A 21,890-nucleotide genomic window follows, 5' to 3' on the forward strand; every position below is an offset into this window, starting at 1 on the left:
AGAGAGGCAGTAAAAGTAATGTGGAACCTTTATATTGTAGTGGCTAAGAGCGCAGTTTTCTGTTGTCAGACTCCTTGGGTTTCAGTTTCATCACCACCGGTTATTATTTGCCTCATTTGGGCAGTTATTTCACCACTTTCAGTTGTCTTATTCACACAAATGGGCTTCTGATCCCAATGATGTAGTAGAATGTAGTTATATAATCTGTGATTTAGGGTGGTTGTAAGGATTAAGTTACAATATAAGGAGTTCCTAGTGTATAAGTTTTCCGTAAATGTTAGCTAAAAACAGGAAGAAACATACCTATTTACATTTATGAATGAAGGAGTGATAGACTCTGATAGTGCTTGTCTTGCATTGCTGACCCATGATATTCTGAAGACTAATATTAATAAAAGGTCTACAGAAATATAGAATAATATACTCTATTGACCAGACTTATATATGTGAAAAGTTCTTAGGTCTAGAAGTGACTGTTTTTTACTTATTTTCATAATTAAAAAAATTTTTAAATGGTTTGAAATGGGTCTCAAGAATGGAATCTCAATTTATAACATTATGTCTATGAAAAATGAGGCTTAACCTTAAATGTTTAAATTTACTTAGGAGTTAACTTAAGTCTCCCCTATATTCCCATAGGAATTTATTCAAGGATTATGTCTTTATCATCTTCATGTACTTTTGGTCTTTTATGTGCTTTTTACATATAGAAGCACTCAGTTAATATTGTGAAATTGAGTTAGTGAGTCATTTCTAGGAGTCTCCATCACTACTCTCTTTATTTTTGTTCTCATCACTGCTCTTTAAAATTCCTGTATTATTTCCCGAATTTCTATGCCATGGTGTTTCAAAAACATGCCAAAATGATCTTACAGTAAAAATGTGCTATTATGGGAATAATTAGAAAGGATTGATTCCTCATTGTGTTTCATTTGTTCTTATTCTTAGATATTTTCAAGTGCATTTTCAATTCGAGCTCAGTATTTTCCTTAATGCTCATGAAAAAAATACTTATTTTTTTGATTTTTTTATAGAGATGAGTTCTTGCAGTATTGTCCAGGCTGGAGTGCAGTGGCTATTCACAGGTGCAGTCATAGCACCCTACAACCTTGAACTCCTGGGCTCAAGCCCAGCCTCCCAAGTAGTTGGGACTACTGGCATGTGCCACTGCATCTGGCGAAAAATATAAATTTTAGGTGGAATTTAAATATTGAGACTTGTTGCAATTAGTCTGACATCTTTGTTTAAGTAGAAGATCAAGATTGTGATTATCACGAATCTGATAAACTTTCATGCATTAACAAAGCAGAATTCCAGTTTATGTTTGCTTGATTGAAGTGCTGTTAACTCTGAGAGGTATTTTTTTAAATAATACATTTATATATGAAATAATCAGAAACTTGGCCAAGTATGATAAGAAAATATATCTTAATATTTTAACATGTTAAAATAGTACTCTATAGAAATTATGTGACTAACTTTATTTTTGCTGTTTTAGATTATATATGAACAAGAAGGAGTATATATTCACTCATCTTGTGGAAAGACCAATGACCAAGACGGCTTGATTTCAGGAATATTACGTGTTTTAGAAAAGGTAAGTTTCTAGTAAATGATTTTATTTAATAATAGTTTATGGTAGTGATTCATCTTTGGAGAATTATCAGAAAGTTTGAATTTCATGTGTAAGATACAATTATGTAATTGAACAGTAATTGTAAATTTAACACCGAAATGATGTAATAGTCAAACACACGCTCCTTGACTTATGATGGGGTTATGTCTTGATAAACCCATCATAAATTGAAGATATTGTTTATCAAAAATGCATTTAATACACCTAACTTACTGGACATCATAGCTTAATTTCCTTAAACGTGCTCAGAACACTTACATTAGCCTACAGTTGGGCAAAATTATCTAACATAAAGCCTGTTTTATAATCAAGTGTTGATTATCTCATGTAATGAATTGAATACTGTGCTGAAAGTGAAAAACAATGTTTCTGTGGTTACCTGAAGTATGATTTCTACTGCATGTGCATTGCTTTTACACCATCCTATTACAAAAAAATCCTGAGTCAAACCATCATGAGTCAGGGACCGTATGTACTTTAGATAAAATGACATGGAATATTCTAAAACTTACGTAGAAGTTGTAGCAATATAAATTTTTCATGATGAAAAGTAGGCAGAATTTGAAAAATCTATGTAACATTTTTGATTTACATATGATGTTAGCATATTTAAAATGTAGATATTTAAGAGGCTGAAATTTTATTTTGGGTTCAGGGAATAAAATAAGAATAACATATTGCTGAATATTAAATATAGTTCATAATTTCTTTCTCTAGGATGCCGAAGTAATAGTGGACTGGAGACCATTGGATGATGCATTAGATTCCTCTAGTATTCTCTATGCTAGAAAGGTATTTAAGAAAAAAATGTGTTACTAAGGGAATGCCATTTAAAAAATAACAGTATTATCCATATATAATTCACATACCATAAAATGCATCCTTTTAAAGCATACAATTCAGTGGTTTTTAGTATATTTACAGAGTTGTGCAGCCATCCACCAGTATCTAATTTTAGAACATTTTCATCACCCTCCAGAACTCTTATCAGCAGTTACCCCTCATTTCACCTACTGTCAGTCACTGGCAGTCACTAATCTACTTTCTGTCTCTAAGGATTTGCCTGTTCTAGACATTTCGTATAAATGGAGTCATGTAATAATGTAGTGTTTTTTTTTGTGACTGGCTTCGTTCACTTTGCATAAGGTTTTCAAAGTTCATCTGTGTTACATAGCATGTATGGTCCTTTTGTTTTTGATGAATAATATTGTGTATACCATTGTATTGTCTAATAGTGTATATATCACAGTTTTATTCATCAATTGATGGACATTTGGGTTGTTTTCACTTTGGGGCTAATAAATATAATGCTGCTGTGAGCATTCATGTGCAGGTTTTTGTGTGAACATGTTTTTATTTCTCTTGAGTGTATACCTAGGAGTAGAATTACTGGGTTTTATAATTGTGTGTTTAACATTTGGGGGAACTGCCAAACTTTTTCAGAGCAGCTGTATAATTTTCTAATCCAGCAGTATATGAGGATTCCAATTTGTCTACATCCTCATCAACACTTGTTATTATCTTTTTAATTTTAGTAAACCTAGTGGATATGAAGTTCTGTTTGTTTCCTAGGGCTACTGTAAACGAATCATCACAAACTGGGTGGCTTAGAACAGTCTTAATTTATTGTCTCTCAGTTCTGGAGACTAGAAGTCAGCAATCAAGGTATTAGGAGGATTGGTTTCTTCTGAGGGCTGTTAGGGAGAATCTGTTTGTTGCCTGTCTGCTAATTTCTAGTAGCCTCAGACATTCCTTGGTTTGTAGATGGTGTCCTCTGTGTGTTTTCACATCATCTTCCATTTGTTCATGTCTATCTCTCTGTTAATCCCCTTTTTATAAGGACATTAGTCATATTGGATTAGGGCCCATCCTGATAATCTCATTTTAACTTGATTACTTGTGTTAAGACCCTATTTCCATTAGGTTAGTGCAAAGGTAATTGAGGTCTTTGACATTGCTTTAATGGCAAAGACCGCAATTACTTTTGCACCAGCCTAACAAATCGAGTCACGTTCTGAGGTAATGGGAGTTAGGATGTTAATTTATCTTTTTGGGAGGGGGCAGCACAATTCAAACCATAACTGAAGTTGTATGTCGTTGTGGTTTTATGTTTTCCTAATGACTAATGATGTTGAACATCTTTTCATGGGATTATTGGCCATGTGGTGTATACACTGTCTTTTGGTATCTGTGGGGTATTGGTTCTATTTGATGTAGCATAGTACTTGGTGCACAACAAATTCGAGTTTTACCTTTTGGAAGTTTGTGGAATTTTTTTTCCTGAATATTTTAGATTCCAGGTTTGAATCCACAGATACAGAACCCATGGCTATGGAGGGCCAACTGTATCTTCTTTGGAGAAATGCCTGTTCTAAATCTTTTGCCCATTTATTTATTTATTTGTTTATTTATTTATATTTACTTTTTTTTTTTTTTTTGAGACAGAGTCTTGCTCTGTCACCCAGGCTGGAGTGCAGTGGTGCGATCTCAGCTCATTGCAACCTCTACCTCCCAGGTTCAAACATTTCTCATGCCTCAGCCTTCCAAGTAGCTGGGATTACAGGTTCCTGCCACCATGCCCAGCTAAGTTTTGTATTTTTAGTAGAGATGGAGTTTCACCATGTTGGCCAGGCTAGTCTCGAACTCCTGACCTGAGGTGATCTGCCCGCCTCTGCCTCCCAAAGTGCTGAGATTACAGGCTTGAGCCACCGTGCCTGTCCTTGCCCATGTAGTTATATGTCTTTTCTTTTATTTTTGAGACAAGGTCTTGCTCTGTTGCCCAGGCTGGAGTGCATGGTGTGATCTCGGCTCACTGCAACCTCCGCCTCCTGGCCCAAGCAATCCACCCACCTCAGCCTCCCAAATAGCTGGAACTACAGGCGCATGCCACCATGCCCGGCTAATTTTTGTATTTTTTGTAGAGACAGGGTTTCAGCATGTTGGCTAGGCTGGTCTCAAACTCCTGAGCTCAAGCAATCTGCCCGCCTTGGCCTCCCAAAGTGCTGGCATTACAGGGTAGTTACTTGTCTTTTTATTGTTGAGTTGTAAGAATTCTTTATATATTCTGGATATAAATTTCTCATCAGATGTGTAATTTGCGGACATTTTTTCCCGTATGGTGGACTGTTTTTTCACTTTCTTTTTGGTATGCTTTGAAGCACAAACGGTTTTAATTTTCATGAAGTCAAGTTTATCTATTTTTTTCTTTTGTTGCCTGTGCTTTTGGCGTGTGATATCCAGGAAACCAGTACCTAACTCAGGATTATGAAGATGTACTGCTGTTCTTCTGAGTTTTATAGTTTTAGCTCTTATATTTAGATTGGTGATTTGTTTTTTTTTCTTTCTTCCTCCCTTTCCCTCCCTTCTCCTCGCTTCCACATCAAGTCTCCATCACCTGAGTAATGTACATTATACCCATTAAGTAATTTCTCATGCATGGTCCATTTTGAGTTAATTTTTGTGTATGATGTAAGATAAGGAATCATTTGAACAGATTTTTTTATTAAATAGTTGTACTTCTAATTCTGTTATGTTTTTGTGCTTTTCATGTGTCTGTTCAATATTTTCTCATAATTTTTTATTAAAGATTTTATTTTTATTTATTTATTTATTTTTGAGGCAGAGTCTCACTCTGTCACCGAGGCTGGAGTGCCGTGGCATGATCTCGGCTCACTGAAATCTCCACCTCCTGGGTTCAAGCGATTTTTCTGCCTCAGCCTCTCGAGTAGCTGGGACTACAGGCGTGCGTCACCACACCTGGCTAATTTTTTGCATTTTTAGGAGAGACGGGGTTTCACCATATTGCTGGTCTCGATCTCCTGACCTCGTGATCTGCCTGCCTCGGCCTCCCAAAGTGCAGGGATTACAGGCGTGAGACACTACACCTAGCCCTAAAGATTTTATTATTTATAAAATACATTCTAATTCAAATTATACATTTTCCTACATAAATTCTGGGTTTTAGAAGGTTTATTATGGAAAACAGAGGTATCTCACTTTTCCACCAAATTTTCCATCTCCCAAGGCAATTATAAACCTTGTAGCTGTTTTTTTGATTAGTTACAGCCCTGTGTCTAAATAACATTCTTCTAACACTGCTATTTTTTTTTCCAATTTACATATGTGTGTTGACTCCTCACTGTGGAAGGTGGGGATTTAGCTCTGTTTTATCTATGAATCACCTTGAAACTCTTGCTCAGTTGTCTACATTTCTTCTCAGAATATTTAAACACATAGATTGTCTTCTAATTTCATTTTCTTAGATACTCTTATCCCAGAGCCTTCTCACAAGCTTATCCTGGACTGATTGCTCTTTTAGTTTGCAGTGCAGCAGCTTTCCTGGGGGTTCTTTTTTGCCTCTTTTCCATATTTTAATCCCTCTGTTTTCTGTATCCCATGCCAACCTCTGTTTTGATTTATTCCTTGTTTTGGTGTAGCTCCAGGGCTTCCTGAGAAAAAGAGTGCATGGGAACAAAAACATTTCTTTGTTTTGTTTTGTTTTGTTTTTGTTTTTAAAGACTTGGCTTTATTCTGAATTGGCCTGGCCGGCCAAGAATTACAGTTTGAAAGTAAATTTTCCCGTGGATTTTTTTTTTTTTGAAGTTTTTTTGTTTTGTTTTTTTTTGAGACAGAGTCTCTCTCTGTCTCCCAGGCTGGAGTGCAGTGGCAGGATCTCCATTCACTGCAACCTCTGCCTCCTGGATTCAAGTGATTCTCTTGCCTCAGCCTCCGGAGTAGCTGGGACTACAGGTGTGCGCCACCACACCCGACTAGTTTTTGTATTTTTAGTAGAGGCAAGGTTTCACCATGTTGGCCAGGCTGGTCTCGAATCCCTGACCTCAAGTGATCTGCCCACCTCAGCCTCCCAAAGTGCGGGAATTACAGACGTGAGCCACTGTGCCTGGCTGTTTTTGAAGTTTTGCCCCAGGTTTTCTACTTTCCTTTATTGATGTTAAGTCTAATGCATTCTAATTCCTGATCCCATGTTATGTGTGTGTGTGTGTTTTTTTTTTTAAACCTCTCTAGAAGTTTTTAATTATTGTCTTTTTGTTTCTAGTTTTATGTTCTGGTTATGTGCCTTTGTGGATTTGTTTTTTTAATACATTGTGCTGGGTACTTGATGAGCTCTTTTAATATGGAAACTTCTGTCTTTTTTTTTTAATTCTGGGAAATATTTTTGATTTATTTTAGTGATGATTTCTTCCCCATTTTCTGTTTTCTTTCTTTCTGGAACTCTACAATTTCTGGACTGGTCCTGTAATTTTAAAATCTTTTCTTTCCTGTTTTTTCTTCCTTCCTTCCTTCCTTCCTTCCTTCCTTCCTTCCTTCCTTCCTTTCTTTCTTTCTGTTTCTTTCTTTCTTATTTATTTGTCTGTACTATTTTCTAGGAAATTCAGTTTTCTATTGCCTTTTTCATTTTTTGCTATAATTTCATTACTAAGACATCTTTCTTGTTCTGAGTGTCCTCGTGTCCCCTTTTAAAGGAATAGCATTAGCATTCTGTTCTTTGTGGTTGTAATATATTTTCTTATTACTGAGGAGTTTAAGGATAGCTTCTTAGATGTTTTTCATCTCCCTATGTAGTCCATTTCCCTTTAGTGACCTTTTGCCCTGCCCCCACCTCATTTCATTTGAACTCTGTTTTCTGTAGATAACTTGTCTTTGATGTTTGTTGCTTATGTAGTGTGGGGCTCATATTTAACAAATTTAAGAGCAGATGCACAACAGTGATTATATTCTCTGTAGGTATGGTTAGGCCTGGTAATAGTGAGACTCTTCCTGGGGTGCATGGCTAAGCTGTTTCCTTGGAGAATCCCTAATGTCAAAGTCCACGTCTTTTTGGGCTAGTAGATTTGACAAGAATCTGCAGATTCCTGCCTGGAAAGGGTAAGCTTGGATGGCAGTATTCTGGCAAATGAGTGGAGAAAAAGGGCTGGGAGTCTTGCCAACTTCTTTGTATAGGTTGACTTTCAATTAATTCTCCTGATTTCAGTATATTATTCCTTTGCTCATTGTGTTTGATTTTTCCTAATTTAGAGATAAATGATGTTTTCCAAAACTCCAGCCTTTTGGACTTAGTTGTCCTGTCTTCAGGTTGACCTTTAATCCTTATTTCCCTGATTATTGGCATGACCTACCAATTTGAGCCTTTTTGTATGCAGAGTTGGTAGGGGGAAGTAGAAGTCAGAGAGAGAGAGAGAGGTGGGGAACAGAGTACTCTTGTAGATGCTTCTTAGCTTTCCTCACTACTGACGATAGGGTTAGGGTTAATAGGGATGGTGGTGAGGGTTTTTTTTTTTTTTTTTTTTTTGGAGGTGTCTCTCTCTTTCATCCAGGCTGGAGTGCAGTGGTGCGATTTCGGCTCACTGCAATCTCCGCCTCCTGAGTTCAAGCGATTCTGGTGCCCCAGCCTCCCAAGTAGCTGGGATTACAGGCACCCCCCACCACTCCCGGCTAATTTTTGTATTTTTAGTAGAGACGGGGTTTTGCCATGTTGTCCAGGCTTGTCTCAAACTCCTGACCTCAAGTGATCTACCTGCCTTGGCCTCCCAAAGTGCTGGGATTACAGGCATGAGCTACTGCACCTGGCCTGAGGGTTGATTTAAAAAAAAAAAACTAGTCAAACAAGAAATGACATTTGAGGAAGGAACTGGAAGAAAAAACAATCTATTTTATAATTTCATTTGTTCAGTTTACCTACTGTTTTTCAGTCTCTTTCTATTTCTTACATCTTAATTTTTCTTGTGCCTTTATAGTTTCTTTTCATTCTTACTAATTTTCCTTTTCCTTTTTAAAAAAGAATTATACTATCGACACATGAATACAATCCTGTTGCAAAAGTTCAAGTAATAGAAAGTTGAAGCCCTGCTTGACTAGAGTCTTTTCCCTTACCTGTCTCTCTCTCTCTCTCTTTTTTTTTTTTTGGAGATGCAGTTTCGCTCTTGTCACCCAGGCTGGAGTGCAATGGCGCAATCTTGGCTCACTGCAACCTCTGACTCCTGGGTTCAAGCTATTCTCCTGCCTCAGCCTCTCGAGTAGCTGGGATTACAGGAATGTACCACCATGTCTGGCTAACTTTTTTGTATTTTTTATAGAGACGGAGTTTTACCATGTTGGCCAGGCTGGTCTGAAACTCCTGACCTCAGGTGATCCACCCGCTTCGGTCTCCCAAAGTGTTGGGATTACAGGTGTGAGCCACCTCGCTCGGCCTCCCTTACCTGTCTCTGTTTAATGTATATCTTTCCAGACTTTTACCTGTATGCATTTTATTTTTATGTATGTATGTGTTTAGAAAGACCTAGTTTGTCCTCCTGTGTCAGTAGTAATGAGCACTGTCATCAGCAGTGTGAGATGGTCCATTTCCTCACGTTGTCTTCCATATTTGATATTATCTTTTTTAATTGAATGGGGCAAAAAATAGAAATCTGTCAACTTGCTTTTCATTGTTACTGAAGTTGGACATCTTTCTATGTTTATTACATTATATTTCTTCTTCTTTGACTTGCCTATTCATACCATTTGCCTGTTTTTCTGTTTTGATATTTGTCTATTTCTAAATAAATTGATAGGAGTTGTTTTGTAATCTGGATATTTTTCTTTTGTCATATATTTTAGAAAAATGTAGTTGTGCTATCTTTAGCTAATATATGGTGTCTTTTGTTGTATAGAAATTAAATTTTTGATTTACTCAAACCATATTGCATTTTAGACTTTTGGTTTTATTATCTTTAAAGATGGAAAATTCTATAGAACTATACCTGTGAATATGTTGCTTTTAGCTAATTTTGATTGCCTGTAAGAAATTATACAACCATTGATGGCTTAAATAGCCACCATTGGGCTCTTTTCTTTAAATAACTAAAAGTTTGGAGGTTGGGAGCTTTTTGCAGTGGTTCTCTTGCTTTTTATTTTATTTTTAGGCAGCATGGTTACATTCAAAGCAGGAAAAAGGAAAAAAAGAATGAGGCTTTTATTATGAAAGCAAAGCCATTTTCAGAGTTGACTTCTGCTTATATTTCATTGGCAACTCTGACTGCAGGGGAGTCTAGTCAAGCTTCTCTTCCTTTTTTTTTTTCATAAAGATGATCAAGAGAGAAAAGTATAGGAAATGGTGTTCAGTTTTCCCACCAGTGATGTCGTCTGCAGCCTGCCTACAAACATTGAAGCTGAGATGATATGGATTGAAATTAAATTTGTTTTAGACTTTAAATATTTTATATGTTATAATTATTTTAGGACTCCAGTTCAGTTGTAGAATGGACTCAGGCCCCAAAAGAAAGAGGTCATCGAGGATCAGAACATCTGAACAGTTACGAAGCAGAATGGGACATGGTTAATACAGTTTCATTTAAAAGGAAACCACATACCAATGGAGGTATGAATTAAATCTTTTGAAATCTTAAACTGATTTGCTACAATATACTAATAAACAAAAATGCAAAGAAGATTCGTGAATGCTCCTCAGTGAGAAGGATGATTAATTTCTTTGGTTAATAGGTATAAATCTCATATTTTAGTTATATTCCCTTTTCATCTCTGTTTTATTGGTTGTGGCTTCAAAAAAGATTTTAAAATACTTGCTCTATTTTATAGTTATTAATGGCAGAAAGTAGAACCACTTTAAAACATTCCTTTGGCTGTCCTTCATGCACATTTTTCTTAATCTAGTAGAATTGTAATAATCATGTTATTTTATCCTAAAGTAACAGGGGGAGGTGGAGTATACCACTAAACCATACCATTCTAATTTCAGCATCTTGCTAGACTCTTCATGGCTCATTGCAGTTTTCCCTTAATATGTGTTGAGTGACTATTCTCCTTTCTACATATATACAATCATGTGCCACATAACAGCATTTCAATGACTGATCGCCTATATGTCAGTAGTCCCATAAGCCCATAAGATTATAATGGAGCTGAAAATTTCCTGTCACGTAGCGACATCATAGTCTTTGTATGGTCACAGTGCAGTGCATCACCTTTTCTACGTTTAGATGTGTTTAGATACACAAATACTTAGCATTGTGTTACAGTTGCCTGTGGTATTCAGTATAGTAATATTGCTATATAGGTTTGTAGCCCAGAATTTCATAAAAGAAAGAAGCTTTACATGAATGAGAAAAGCATAATCTGACAATAAAGATCACTTTATTAGTGGTTCTCAGCCTTGGCTGCACATTGAAATCACCTGGGTAGGTTAGATTTTTAAAAAATACTACCCAAAATCAGACTCTGGAGATATAGCCTGGGCATCTGTGCATTTTAAAAGGTCTTCAGATGACTTTAATATGTGGTCAGAGTTGAGAACTTCTGTGTAGCTGTGTAGCTTAGCAAAAAACGACAGATGTAATCCTGCTTATGGCTTGACCACAGAGTGGACTTACAAAGTGAACAGACTTTATTTTGTAGTTATTAAAAGTTAAAGGCCGGGCGCGGTGGCTCACTCCTGTAATCCCAACACTTTGGGAGGCCAAGGCAGGCGGATCACGAGGTCAGAAGATCGAGATCACCATGGCCAAAATGGTGAAACCCTGTCTCTACTAAAACACAAAAAAATTAGCCGGGCATGGTGGCGCATGCCTGTAAGTCCCAGCTACTGGGGAAGCTGAGGCAGGGGAATCGCTTGAACCTGGGAGGCAGAGGTTGCAGTGAGCCGAGATTGTGCCACTGCACTGCAGCCTGGCAACACAGCAAGACTCTGTCTCAAAAAAAAAAAAAAAAAAAAAAAAAAAAAGTTAGGGAGGCATTTTCTAAGCCCGTGGGTTCATTTCTAAGCTTGAGGGTTTATTTTGAACCCTTAAGCTTAGAAATTCCAGAGGTTTTAAATGTATTTCATTACGAAACTTTCTTATTTTCTAAAAGTTTTTTTCCCCCCAAAGAAAAAGCTTTTGTTTTTCTTACCTTTTACCCTTCTCATTTTTAACTTTGTACTTTTTTCTTTTTTGTGTGAGGCACAAAGCCAATTTGGGACAAACCTTTAAAAATTGACTATCAGACTTATTTAATTTTATATTTCTTAAGAGCATTTTGCTTTATATTTCATAAGAGTTTCTACTGCTACATCCTTTGTTGTTATATACCAGACAAGTTAAATGTTTTGGAAATATTCCTTCCAAGAACATCAGACTGTCTCATGTTTGTTCTAGAGATCCATCCAAATAAAATTTGTCCTTGATGTTAATTCTATTCAAGGCATATAGAGACTTACTGAACTATTCTGCTCTTATAAGAAGAGTAGAGTTGTTTGTTCAGTTCTTCTGCTGTTATATTTAGTATTCTCATGTTAGTGTGTTGGAGATAGTTTTTACATGTATTTGGGAACATAATAAATTCATTAGAACTAATTAATTTTCTTTACCTTTGCTTTGAGTAGAAAGATATTTTGAATTCACTCTTGACTTCCGTTTTCCTTTGTAACCATTTCTATTTCTGGCTAGCTATTTGCAGCAGACTGCTTTGCAGTTTAGTTTTATGTTGACTTGATACTAGGTTGTTAATTCACTTATTCAACAGATATTTCATCTTTGACTACTTACTGTATGCTAGCCACTCTTCTAGCACTGAGGATATGGCTGTGAACAAGATAAAGTTCCTGTTCTCATGAAGCTTTTATTCTAGTGGAGGGCCTAGAATATTTGTCAGGGCTTTAAATTTAAATATTTCTTCGTCAGAGCTTTAAATGTGGAAATGTGTAAGGCATTTTCTTTTGTATGTAATATATGTCTCTTCTGTTAATGAGGGAAAAATCTATGTAAAACCTTTACTCTTGAATATGCACAAACTCCTGAAATTCATATAGCATACATATAGTATTTAATATACTTCATATGATTTTCTTGCATTAATTTAGATAAAATACTCTGTGCAACGAAGAATTTAATTTAAAAAATTGTCTATATGTAGTTTTTTGGGTTTCTTTCTTTTTTTCTTTTTTTTTTTCATTGCTGTTTTTCTGTGAAATATTTTTGGTCTTTGCAGATAAGCCAGCAATATGTATCTGTTCTAGGTAGTCTAAGTACATTCATACTTAAATGATTCATGAATAAGTTGAAATTCTAGAACTGTTCTCACTTAGATATCAGCTTGAAGTGGTCTTATGAGCTCTAAAATATAAATACCAGTGAAACATTATGTAAAGTAGTCAAGTGGGCACATGGCACTTAATCTGGTATATCTTACATGTGAGTTCACTGTCCAAACTGGTGTGAAAGCTGCTGGTCATCCTTCAAATGATACTTGTTTAAGTGTCCATGAAATAATGATGGCGCATGGTTTCCTTCTGTAAGCTGTAGATTTCTTTTTGTGAGTTCAAGAGATCTTATTGGAGATGATTGCAGATAGGACGGTGATACAGCCATGCAGGTCAACACTGATTAATATGTCTTCTGATCTAGTCTTGTAAGCAACTTCCTTCTAAGTAGTTTATCTTTGTGGGACTGGTAGTGTGGGACAGAATTAATAAAGGTCTTGAGTAGCAGGATAGTGTGACACTTCTTAAGAAATAACATTTTAGGAAAGGTTTTTTAAAATTTCAGAGACACGACTTGCTTATGTTGGAGTTAAATTGTTAAAATGGTGTTTTAGATTAGAAGTGAATTATAAGTACTAGCATCATTAGTGAGAATAAATAGTTTTTTCTCTTTCAGTTTTTTATTTAAATAGTTGAGGTTTAAGTTGCTTGTTATCAATTACGATAATGTTCACAAACCTGGAATTTTCGCTTCTATAAAGAGGCCACAAACTCAGAACATGCTGTATTTTACATAACTATAATTTGGTTTGAACTGAGGTCTTAATTTAGTAGACAGTTAATTTAGCAATTGAATGTATTCATTATTTTTGAAGCATTCACAACTTTTTATCTTTTCATCAATTCCTTGCTATACTTTGTTTTTCTGCAAATAAAATGTCTGTATATTCACTCCAGTGTTATTTTTTATATCAGTATGCTTACTTCACTACTAGTGTAGTGTCCTAAAAATAATTACAAAAGGAAATGAAGGAATAAAAGTTTTTGTTTTGTTTTTTGACTCTTCAAGAGAATTAAGCTATTCTTATTTTGGGGGGAGTGGAACACATAAACATTTACTGAGAATTTTCGGTATACTTGGCTTGTACTAGTTAGTTGAAAAGTATTATCTCCTAATTCTTATTAATAGAATTACAATGGGAGGTAAGTATAATTATCTCCATTTTACAGATGACGTAACTGAGGCTCAGAGAAATTCAATTATTTGTCCCAGGTCATTCAGTTAGTAAGATGGTAGTGCTGCAATATGAATCCTGTCCGCCTGCTTGCAAAGCCATGATCAGTTTTTTTGGGCAAAGCTTATATTTTACATAGGAATAACATTTAAAACATTTATATGTGGTAGGATAATTATTTTAAAAATCATTTTTTAAAAGAACATATAAGTAGCCATATCTAATACAGGTGGAAGCCATAATAATATAAGTGCTATACTGATTCCCTGGGTTCAACTAATTTATGTTAGGCAGTCATGGAGAGCACTGTCAGTACCTTTTAAAAAGGTGAACAAAAATATTTTGCCCCACTTTCTTGTTTTTAAGATGCTCCAAGTCATAGAAATGGGAAAAGCAAATGGTCATTCCTGTTCAGTTTGACAGACCTGAAATCAATCAAGCAAAACAAAGAGGGTATGGGCTGGTCCTATTTGGTATTCTGTCTAAAGGATGACGTCGTTCTCCCTGCTCTACACTTTCATCAAGGAGATAGCAAACTACTGATTGAATCTCTTGAAAAATATGTGGTATTGTGTGAGTAAGTATCATATTATTTTCTACTTATTGAAACCAGATCATTGTATTAATCCCAAAGCAAACTATTTTTACTTGACCTTGGGCATCAGTGACCTATTTGCATATGAGGACATGAACAGCTTAGTTTTTTCTGGGATATTGATTTCTTTGGAACAATGACTGAATAATATTGTGTTATTTTAGTAATTTGAATCTGAGACTTACCACCTAATTACTGTTACAAAGAAAAGGGTAGTTTAATATTTTTTATACATTTAAATGAATGATGATGCATTAGTAATTTATGGCCTATGTGTTTACCTAATTTACCCTTTATTATGTATTTTCTATTAAATATACAATTTTACTTGTGATGTTGCAACTTTAAGTCAGGCAAGTCCTAAGTCCTTTATAAAATTATTTCTCAGTTGGAAGACAAGGCCTTACCACTTTCCAAAAATCTTGTCTCTCATTTAGTTACCTGTGTGCATCTGTACACACACATGCTTCCTCACTGTTACTCTCAGCAAATATTTTTTGGGTATCTGTTACATCCCAACACTGTGGTAGTTGCTTGATATTTAGTAGTGAATAAAACAGGGGTGTTCCTGGGAATTAGAGAATTCATAGTCTTGTGAAGGATGTCAACAAGTAAAATGGCAATTAAAACTGAAGGACTAAGATGAAGAAGTGTAAGCCGCTTTGGGAGTTCCTGGGAAGGAATGAGGGGCACTTAATTCAGACTGGGAGTAGGGATCAAGGAAGACTTCCTGGAGGAAGAAGCATCTAAGTAGAGACCTGAAAAATGAGTGACCACTATAAGGAACGGGAAGGAGATATTTAGAGGGAAGGATGTTTTAGATGAAGGGAAGAGTACAAACATGATGTAATCACACAACAAATCAATTTAGTATTACAGGTCTGCGAAGTATGAGGAGGGGAGGGTGATACAGTTAAAGATGAGGCCAAAGAGCTGAGTAAAGTCCAAAGCACAAAGCATCTTTTAAGTCATTTTAGCAGGTTCTTCCAGTTATCCAGGTGAGATTAAAGTGGCCTGAACTGGGATAGTGACAGGAAAGATGGAAGTATTGGAGTATTTAGAATTAGATTTTGTGATGGATTGGATATATGGAGGTAAGAAGGGAGAAGTTGAGGTTTTGGGCTTGGGGGAACTGCAGGGAATGATTGCTAACCTTCCTTCCTTCCTTCCTTTCCTTCCTTCCATGCAGTGGTGCGATCTTGGCTCACTGCAACCTCTGCCTCGTGGGTTCAGACAGTTCTTCTACCTTAGCCTCCTGAGTAGCTGGGATTACAGGCGTGCGCCACCACGGTTGGCTAATTTTTGTATTTTTTAGTAGAGACAGGGTTTCACCATATTGGCCAGGCTGGTCTCGAACCCCTGACCTCAGGTTATCTGCCTGCTTCGGCCTCCCGAAGTGCTAGGATTACAGGCTTGAGCCACTGCGCCTGGCTGCTAACTTCATTTATAATGTCCTCACTTTATAGTAGAATTTAACACCTTGCCTAAATTTAGATTACATAAGGCTTGCCTAAATTTAGATTACATAAGGCTAGAAGTGATACAAAAACTGGAAGATTCTCGACTGTGTATTTTCTGGCATGAGATTCTCCCCTGCCATGTTAATCACCTCTGGCTGGCAACAGGCAAGCTGTTCAGTGCCAGTAAGTGTAAGAAAGTCAGACCTGCTTGATGGTGGTGGTATGTGGATTGTGGATCTTGGATCTCGAAGTGAGAACCTGTGATAGGTTACCATTGAGAGGATGAGTAGATTTCAGGAGAGACAGTATCATGATTGGAATAGAAAATTATGGTTATTTAGTAGCAGGCATTAAAGAGTTGGGAGTTTTAGCACCATAGTAAGCTCAGTATCGGTGTTGCAATGTAACTCACAAATGAGATCATTTGGTCTAAGACTGTTGATTAAAGCATAATATCTAGGATGAGGGAGGTGGTAGCTCCTCTCTCCTTTTTACTGATTATATTTTGGAGAAGTAGGCTTGAACTGCAAGTAGTAAACACTGCATTTTAAATGTGCTAGAATACCTATTCTATAGGTAGGAGATAGCAAACTACTGACTGAATCTCTTGAAAAATATGTGGTATTGTGTGAGTAAGTATCATATTATTTTCTACTTATTGAAACCGGATCATTGTATTAATCCCAAAGCAAACTATTTTTACTTGACTACTATTTTTACTTGATCAACTATCAAGTTGATCAACTACTATTTTTACTTGATCAACCATCAACTATTTTTACTTGATTACAGAATAGAAAATACTATTCTGTATTGAAGAGATAACCAGTGTAAGGAAGGGGATCAAAATGGTCCTATGAAAAATATTTCATTGAAGGATGTGGTTTAACTTGAAGAAGAGAAATTTCAATGCAACATTAAATAAAATCCAAACTTCTTCACTGTCATCAACAAGGGCCTGCCCTATCTTAGCTCTGTTTATCTCTTAAAACTCATCTCATGCCATTGTCTTTTCCATTCTACTCATGCAGATTTCTTTCAGTTCCTGAAACCCCCTAAACTCTTTCTTGTCTTAAGGTCCTTTATGCATACTGTTTTTTCTACTTGGAATATTTTCCTCTCTTTCTGATCCCTGAGGTCTCCATTTAATGTCACTTCCTCAGAGGGACTTATGCCCTCTTTCCCCATCTAATGTAGTTTTCCTATCTCTGCTCCTCACTATCTAATTTTCTTGTTTGCTTCCTTCATGGCATCTAACAGCATACAATAATTTGGTCTATTCTTTTGTGTTTTACTCTAGAATGTACACTTCTGAAGGATAGGGATTGTATCTATCTTGTTTCCATATTCTTCCTAGTTCCTAGCTACAGTTTCTGGTACATAATAAATGTGCAATAAATATTAGTTGAATGAATAAATGGCATGATGATTATCAATTTGACAAATAATTTTTGAAAGGTTATTGTGAGAAACAGATTGGAGATTTGCTTTATGTGACTCCAGAAAGAAATTAGAAGACAGGTTTTAGCTCAGGAGGTAGAGTTTCCTATCATGGATGGGTTCAAGGATAGTCTTGATAACCACTTAAGCAGTTAATAGGGGTATATGTATCTTGAATGTGTGTTGTTCATGTTTTCGTGAGAGTAGCAAGTGAAAGCTTGTTTCCTTTTCTAAATTTGTAAACAAATGAGAAGTATGAGAATCAGATATGGGGATGGGCACACTGGCCTATGCCTGTAATCCCAGCATTTTGGGAGGCTGAGGTGGGCGGATCACTTGAGGTCAGGAGTTCAAGACCAGCCTCGCCAACATGGTGAAACCCCGTCTCTACTACAGATACAAAAAAGCCAGCTGTAATCCCAGCTACTCGGGAGGCTGAGGCAGGAATATGGCTTGAACCTAGGAGGCAGAGGTTGCAGTCAGCTGAGATCATGTCATTGCACTCCATCCAGCCTAGGCGACAGAGTGAGACTTTACCTAAAAAAAAAAAAAAAAGAATCAGAGATGGTGATGAAAATACTGTTATTAGAGGGGTTTAGACATATGACATTATAATAATTCACCCCAGATTAGTTTTGAACTAAACTGGCTGTTGTTACTTCTTGACACCTACAGGCTTTCCTAATGAGGACAGGCCACTGAGGATGTGAATGAGAGCAGAATGAAAGCACTTTCTCTGTTGATAGGCAGATCTAAGAGAGAGGGAAAGAGAGAGAGCTTGGAAGGAATTATGCCAAGCATGCACCCTACTCTTTCTCAATCTCAGCACTTAAGTCCCTGGGAAGGAGAGTTTCTTTAGAAGTGCTTATTTCCTTTTGGAAATGTGAAGCCATGGAATGGTGTTCCTTATACATGTTTCTTTTTTTTTTTTTTTTTTTTCATTTAATTCAAGTATATTTTTGAATGCCTACTGTGTCTTAGATGCAGTAGTGCTATTTTCTGGAAAGAAAGCAGTAATCAAAAAAGACATGGCCCCTGCCTTAAGTTGCAGCTATAATAAGTGCCGTGAATAAGACATATGGCAATATAAAAGTATATTAGGATAATATGTAAGTTTTCCATGTGTATGAGTGATTGAAACTCTAAGAGAGAATGAAATCAACTAAGGGGAGCATAGTTGGAGGAGATGTGAGCCTAAGTGATTAATTGCACCCTTTAATAATCTGGTAAAAGAGAAAAAGCTTTGTACACTTTGTTCTCTTCTCATTAGGCTTAATCATTAAGTTTTTAGTGAACCAGGATGTGGCTGCTCTTCTTGGGGAAGGAGATAGTGTCTAAAGTGACTACTTCAAAAGCTGTTCTTCTAATATCAGCCACTGCTTTGTGTATTCTCCTGTGACACTGGGAGGGCAGTTTACGTTTTGACCCATGAATGGTCTGAAATGTGTAAAAACAGTGCATCAAATATTTTATCTCCAAGGCCCCTCCATACTCTAGGCTGAAAATAAGTGCTCCCTCCCTATTCTCCTTCCTGTCACAAATTATGCCCAAATATATTATGCCAAGTGCTCCCTCCCTATTCTCCTTCCTGTCACAAATTATGCCCAAATGTATTATGCCATGTAGCTCACCATAGATTTTATAGACTCCAAGTAGTAGAATAAAGCTATTCCAAGTAGTAGAATAAAGCTATTCCAAGTAAATATTCACCAGTATTTAAAAAGTCCCAAATTTATATAAGCCATCCCCCACTGTCAGATTTTTTGTTTTAACTTTTATTTTAGGTTCAGGGGTATATGTGCAGGTTTGTTATGTAGGTAAACTGCATGTCACGGGGTTTTGGTGTACAAATAATTCTGTCACACAGGTAATAAGTATAGTATCTGATAGGTAGTTTTTCTGATCCTCTCCCTCCTCCCACTTTCCACCCTCAAGTAGGCTCTGGTGTCTGTTGTTCCTCTCTTTGTGTCCATGTGTTGTTTGTTGTTTAGCTCCCGCTTATAAGTGAGAACATGTAGTATTTGACTTTCTGTTCCTGCATTAGTTTGCTTTAGGAAAATAGCCTCCAGCTTCATCCATGTTGCTGCCAAGGACATGGTCTCATTCTTTTTATGGCTGCGTAGTATTCCATGGTGTATATATACCACATTGTCTTTATCCAGCCTACCACTGATGGGCGTTTATGTGTATTTCATGCCTTTGCTATTGTGAATTACTTCTTAAGGAGAAATTTAAAGGCTCTTGTTCTTGTTAGTTAAGATTCAAATAAGTGGAATTCCCAAATTTTTAAGTTAAAGTTCAAATAAATGAAAATTTCTAAATATTATACCCAATTTTTATTCTACTAGGTGTCAGCCCGGGGGGGTCTCATTTCCTGTCCCTGGAGCAGTTATCCTAAGTAAAACGATGTTTCCAGAGTCTTATTTCTATGATCAAAGATTGTTTTAGAGACCACGAAGAAGAGTAGTCAAGGAAATCTTGGTTTCAGCCTCGTTGGGATGCCAGTGGTCACCCCTCCTGTCTTCTTTTGAGTTCAAAACCAAGAGAATTAGATCAGATAACTTTTTTTTTTTTGATTAAGTTAAGTTGAGGAGTGTGGCTTGCATTTGTGGCCATGTTGTCTTCCCAATCTACTTCCTAGTGAATTAAGTTTGTCTTCATAAAGAGCTGACCTTCCTTTTACAGGAGCAGGGCCTTACCGTATGGATGAGCAGAGATTGCTAGTAATCTAGGAATGGGCAACCTAGATGGCTCACAAGCGCCAGGAAGAGGCTCTGTTAGGCTAGTCATGTGTAGTTCCTTCTTTCAGTCCCAACAACCCGATCTAGTCAGTGCAACATAGGTCATCTTGACGCTTAATATTTTTCAGATAGTTTTCTTATTTACCAGGAAAACAAATTGTCATATTTGTTCATGTTTGTGTTCTTTGATTTATCATCATTTAAAATATGATATTCACTTGGATAAAAGAATCAGCTACAAATACATTTTTCTTACCTTTCTGAAACCAAGTTGGTTGCTAAGATATGAATGAGACCTGTTGATTCCATTAAGTTATTTTGTATATTGGGCCATTTTTACATTGATATGCAAATATCCAAGCAGTAAAATATTCCCTTAAAAAGCCAGATTTGTTGTATCATCAAACAGCACCAACCATTTAAAAGATTAGGTTCTAGATGTAAAATTTTGTTATTGTACCTTTCTATCTTTTATTCCCAGTTTTGATTGATAATCTCTGCAATGCTGTTTATTTCTTTAGCCTTACATATTGGTCATTCTCAATAGAAATATAAAATAGTTACTGCTACATTTGGGTATACAAGCATTGTTCAGTTTATAATTTCTGAGTTTATTATGAGGTCTTTGGGACAGGCTCACACCAAAGCCTGGGATATACTTCAGAATTTTCAGGAGATATGCTTCTATAGTTGTGATACTAGACTATAGTTTTCTTCAAATTGTTTAGCAGGCTGTAATAGAATTGCTGGGTTAGCATCATTAAAAGTTCATCTTACTGCTGCAATGAGTTTGAAAGTCTTGAATAATGTTAGCATGAGAGATCAACTTCCCAGAATATATATTTATAGATTAAATCAGTGTGGTGACCCAGCAGGTGGAAACATTCTGGTAATATTTTGGAATACCAGTCTTCCTTATGGTGAGCTCTGCAATTACCTAGCGGTGTAACAGTATACTACTTGTCCCTTGACTGATGTACTTTTTAAGTGTTTTGTTGATTTCCTTTGGAGCAGTCAGGTCTTTAATTTCTTCATATCTTCCCTCCTTCTTAGAGCTTCCTCCACCCCCATCACACAACAATAGTTATGAGAAAAGAAAAGAAGGAATTTCTTTTTAAAAAATATTTGTGGTTGCTTGTTGGTAAGGCAGTCATTTCATCTTCTGATCTCCAGTTTAGTGGCCACTGTTTAAGATATGGAGCCATAGAGTTATCTGAGCCCAGATAGCTGAAAGTTGCCTATTTGTTCCTCTTTTATGTGTATAGGCAGTGGTTTGACTTTCATGAGCATTTTTTATTTGGGTTTTAAAGAAATAATTTGACTTAATTTATTGTTAGAAACAAAATGATGGCAGTGCCAGCAGCACTGTGCTAGGAATAAAATTTTGTTTCTTTATTAGCTACTTTTCTTTTCTGATGCTACATTTCAAAGTCCATCATTTAAAAAATGCCTTGTGAGAGAATCTGTAAGTCAGCCTATTAATTATCACCCCTCAAAATATTCAGAAAAGTAAATGTTTTAAAATGTATTTTTTTCCCCTCCTATATCAAATGACTCAACCTCAGCCCCTTTTGAAAGGCCAAGGGGCTTATTAGCTGCTATTGTATATGCAGATCGAGTGCTGTTCCTGACTGTGTAAGAATATAAGATCCTGTTTTGGATTTCATATCCACTCTAGCATTACTGTTACATCCTGTTATGTTAGAATTGAGAAGAGATAACTGTTATTAAAGATCTTATCTCAAACATTTATAATAAACAGGAGGTGTATAGCAGCAAAATAACACATTTAATTTTTATTTTAAACAGAAAAT

General features: G+C 36.3%; 1 protein-coding gene across 4 annotated transcripts in view; it reads left to right on the forward strand.

Annotated features, from left to right (window-relative positions):
• The window catches only part of TBC1D15 (TBC1 domain family member 15), an 84,624-nt gene that overhangs the window by 30,863 nt on the left and 31,871 nt on the right, over positions 1-21,890 (forward strand). For all 4 annotated transcript variants that reach the window (XM_003832906.5, XM_003832905.6, XM_063593169.1 and 1 more), the window contains exons 2-5: positions 1,499-1,597; positions 2,354-2,428; positions 9,872-10,010; positions 14,207-14,417. In XM_003832906.5, coding sequence (XP_003832954.2) covers positions 1,499-1,597; positions 2,354-2,428; positions 9,872-10,010; positions 14,207-14,417 — 524 coding nt within the window. The remainder of the gene's footprint in view (positions 1-1,498; positions 1,598-2,353; positions 2,429-9,871; positions 10,011-14,206; positions 14,418-21,890) is intronic.

This window comes from Pan paniscus, chromosome 10, assembly GCF_029289425.2.
Source record: "Pan paniscus chromosome 10, NHGRI_mPanPan1-v2.0_pri, whole genome shotgun sequence".
Taxonomy (NCBI): domain Eukaryota; kingdom Metazoa; phylum Chordata; class Mammalia; order Primates; family Hominidae; genus Pan; species Pan paniscus.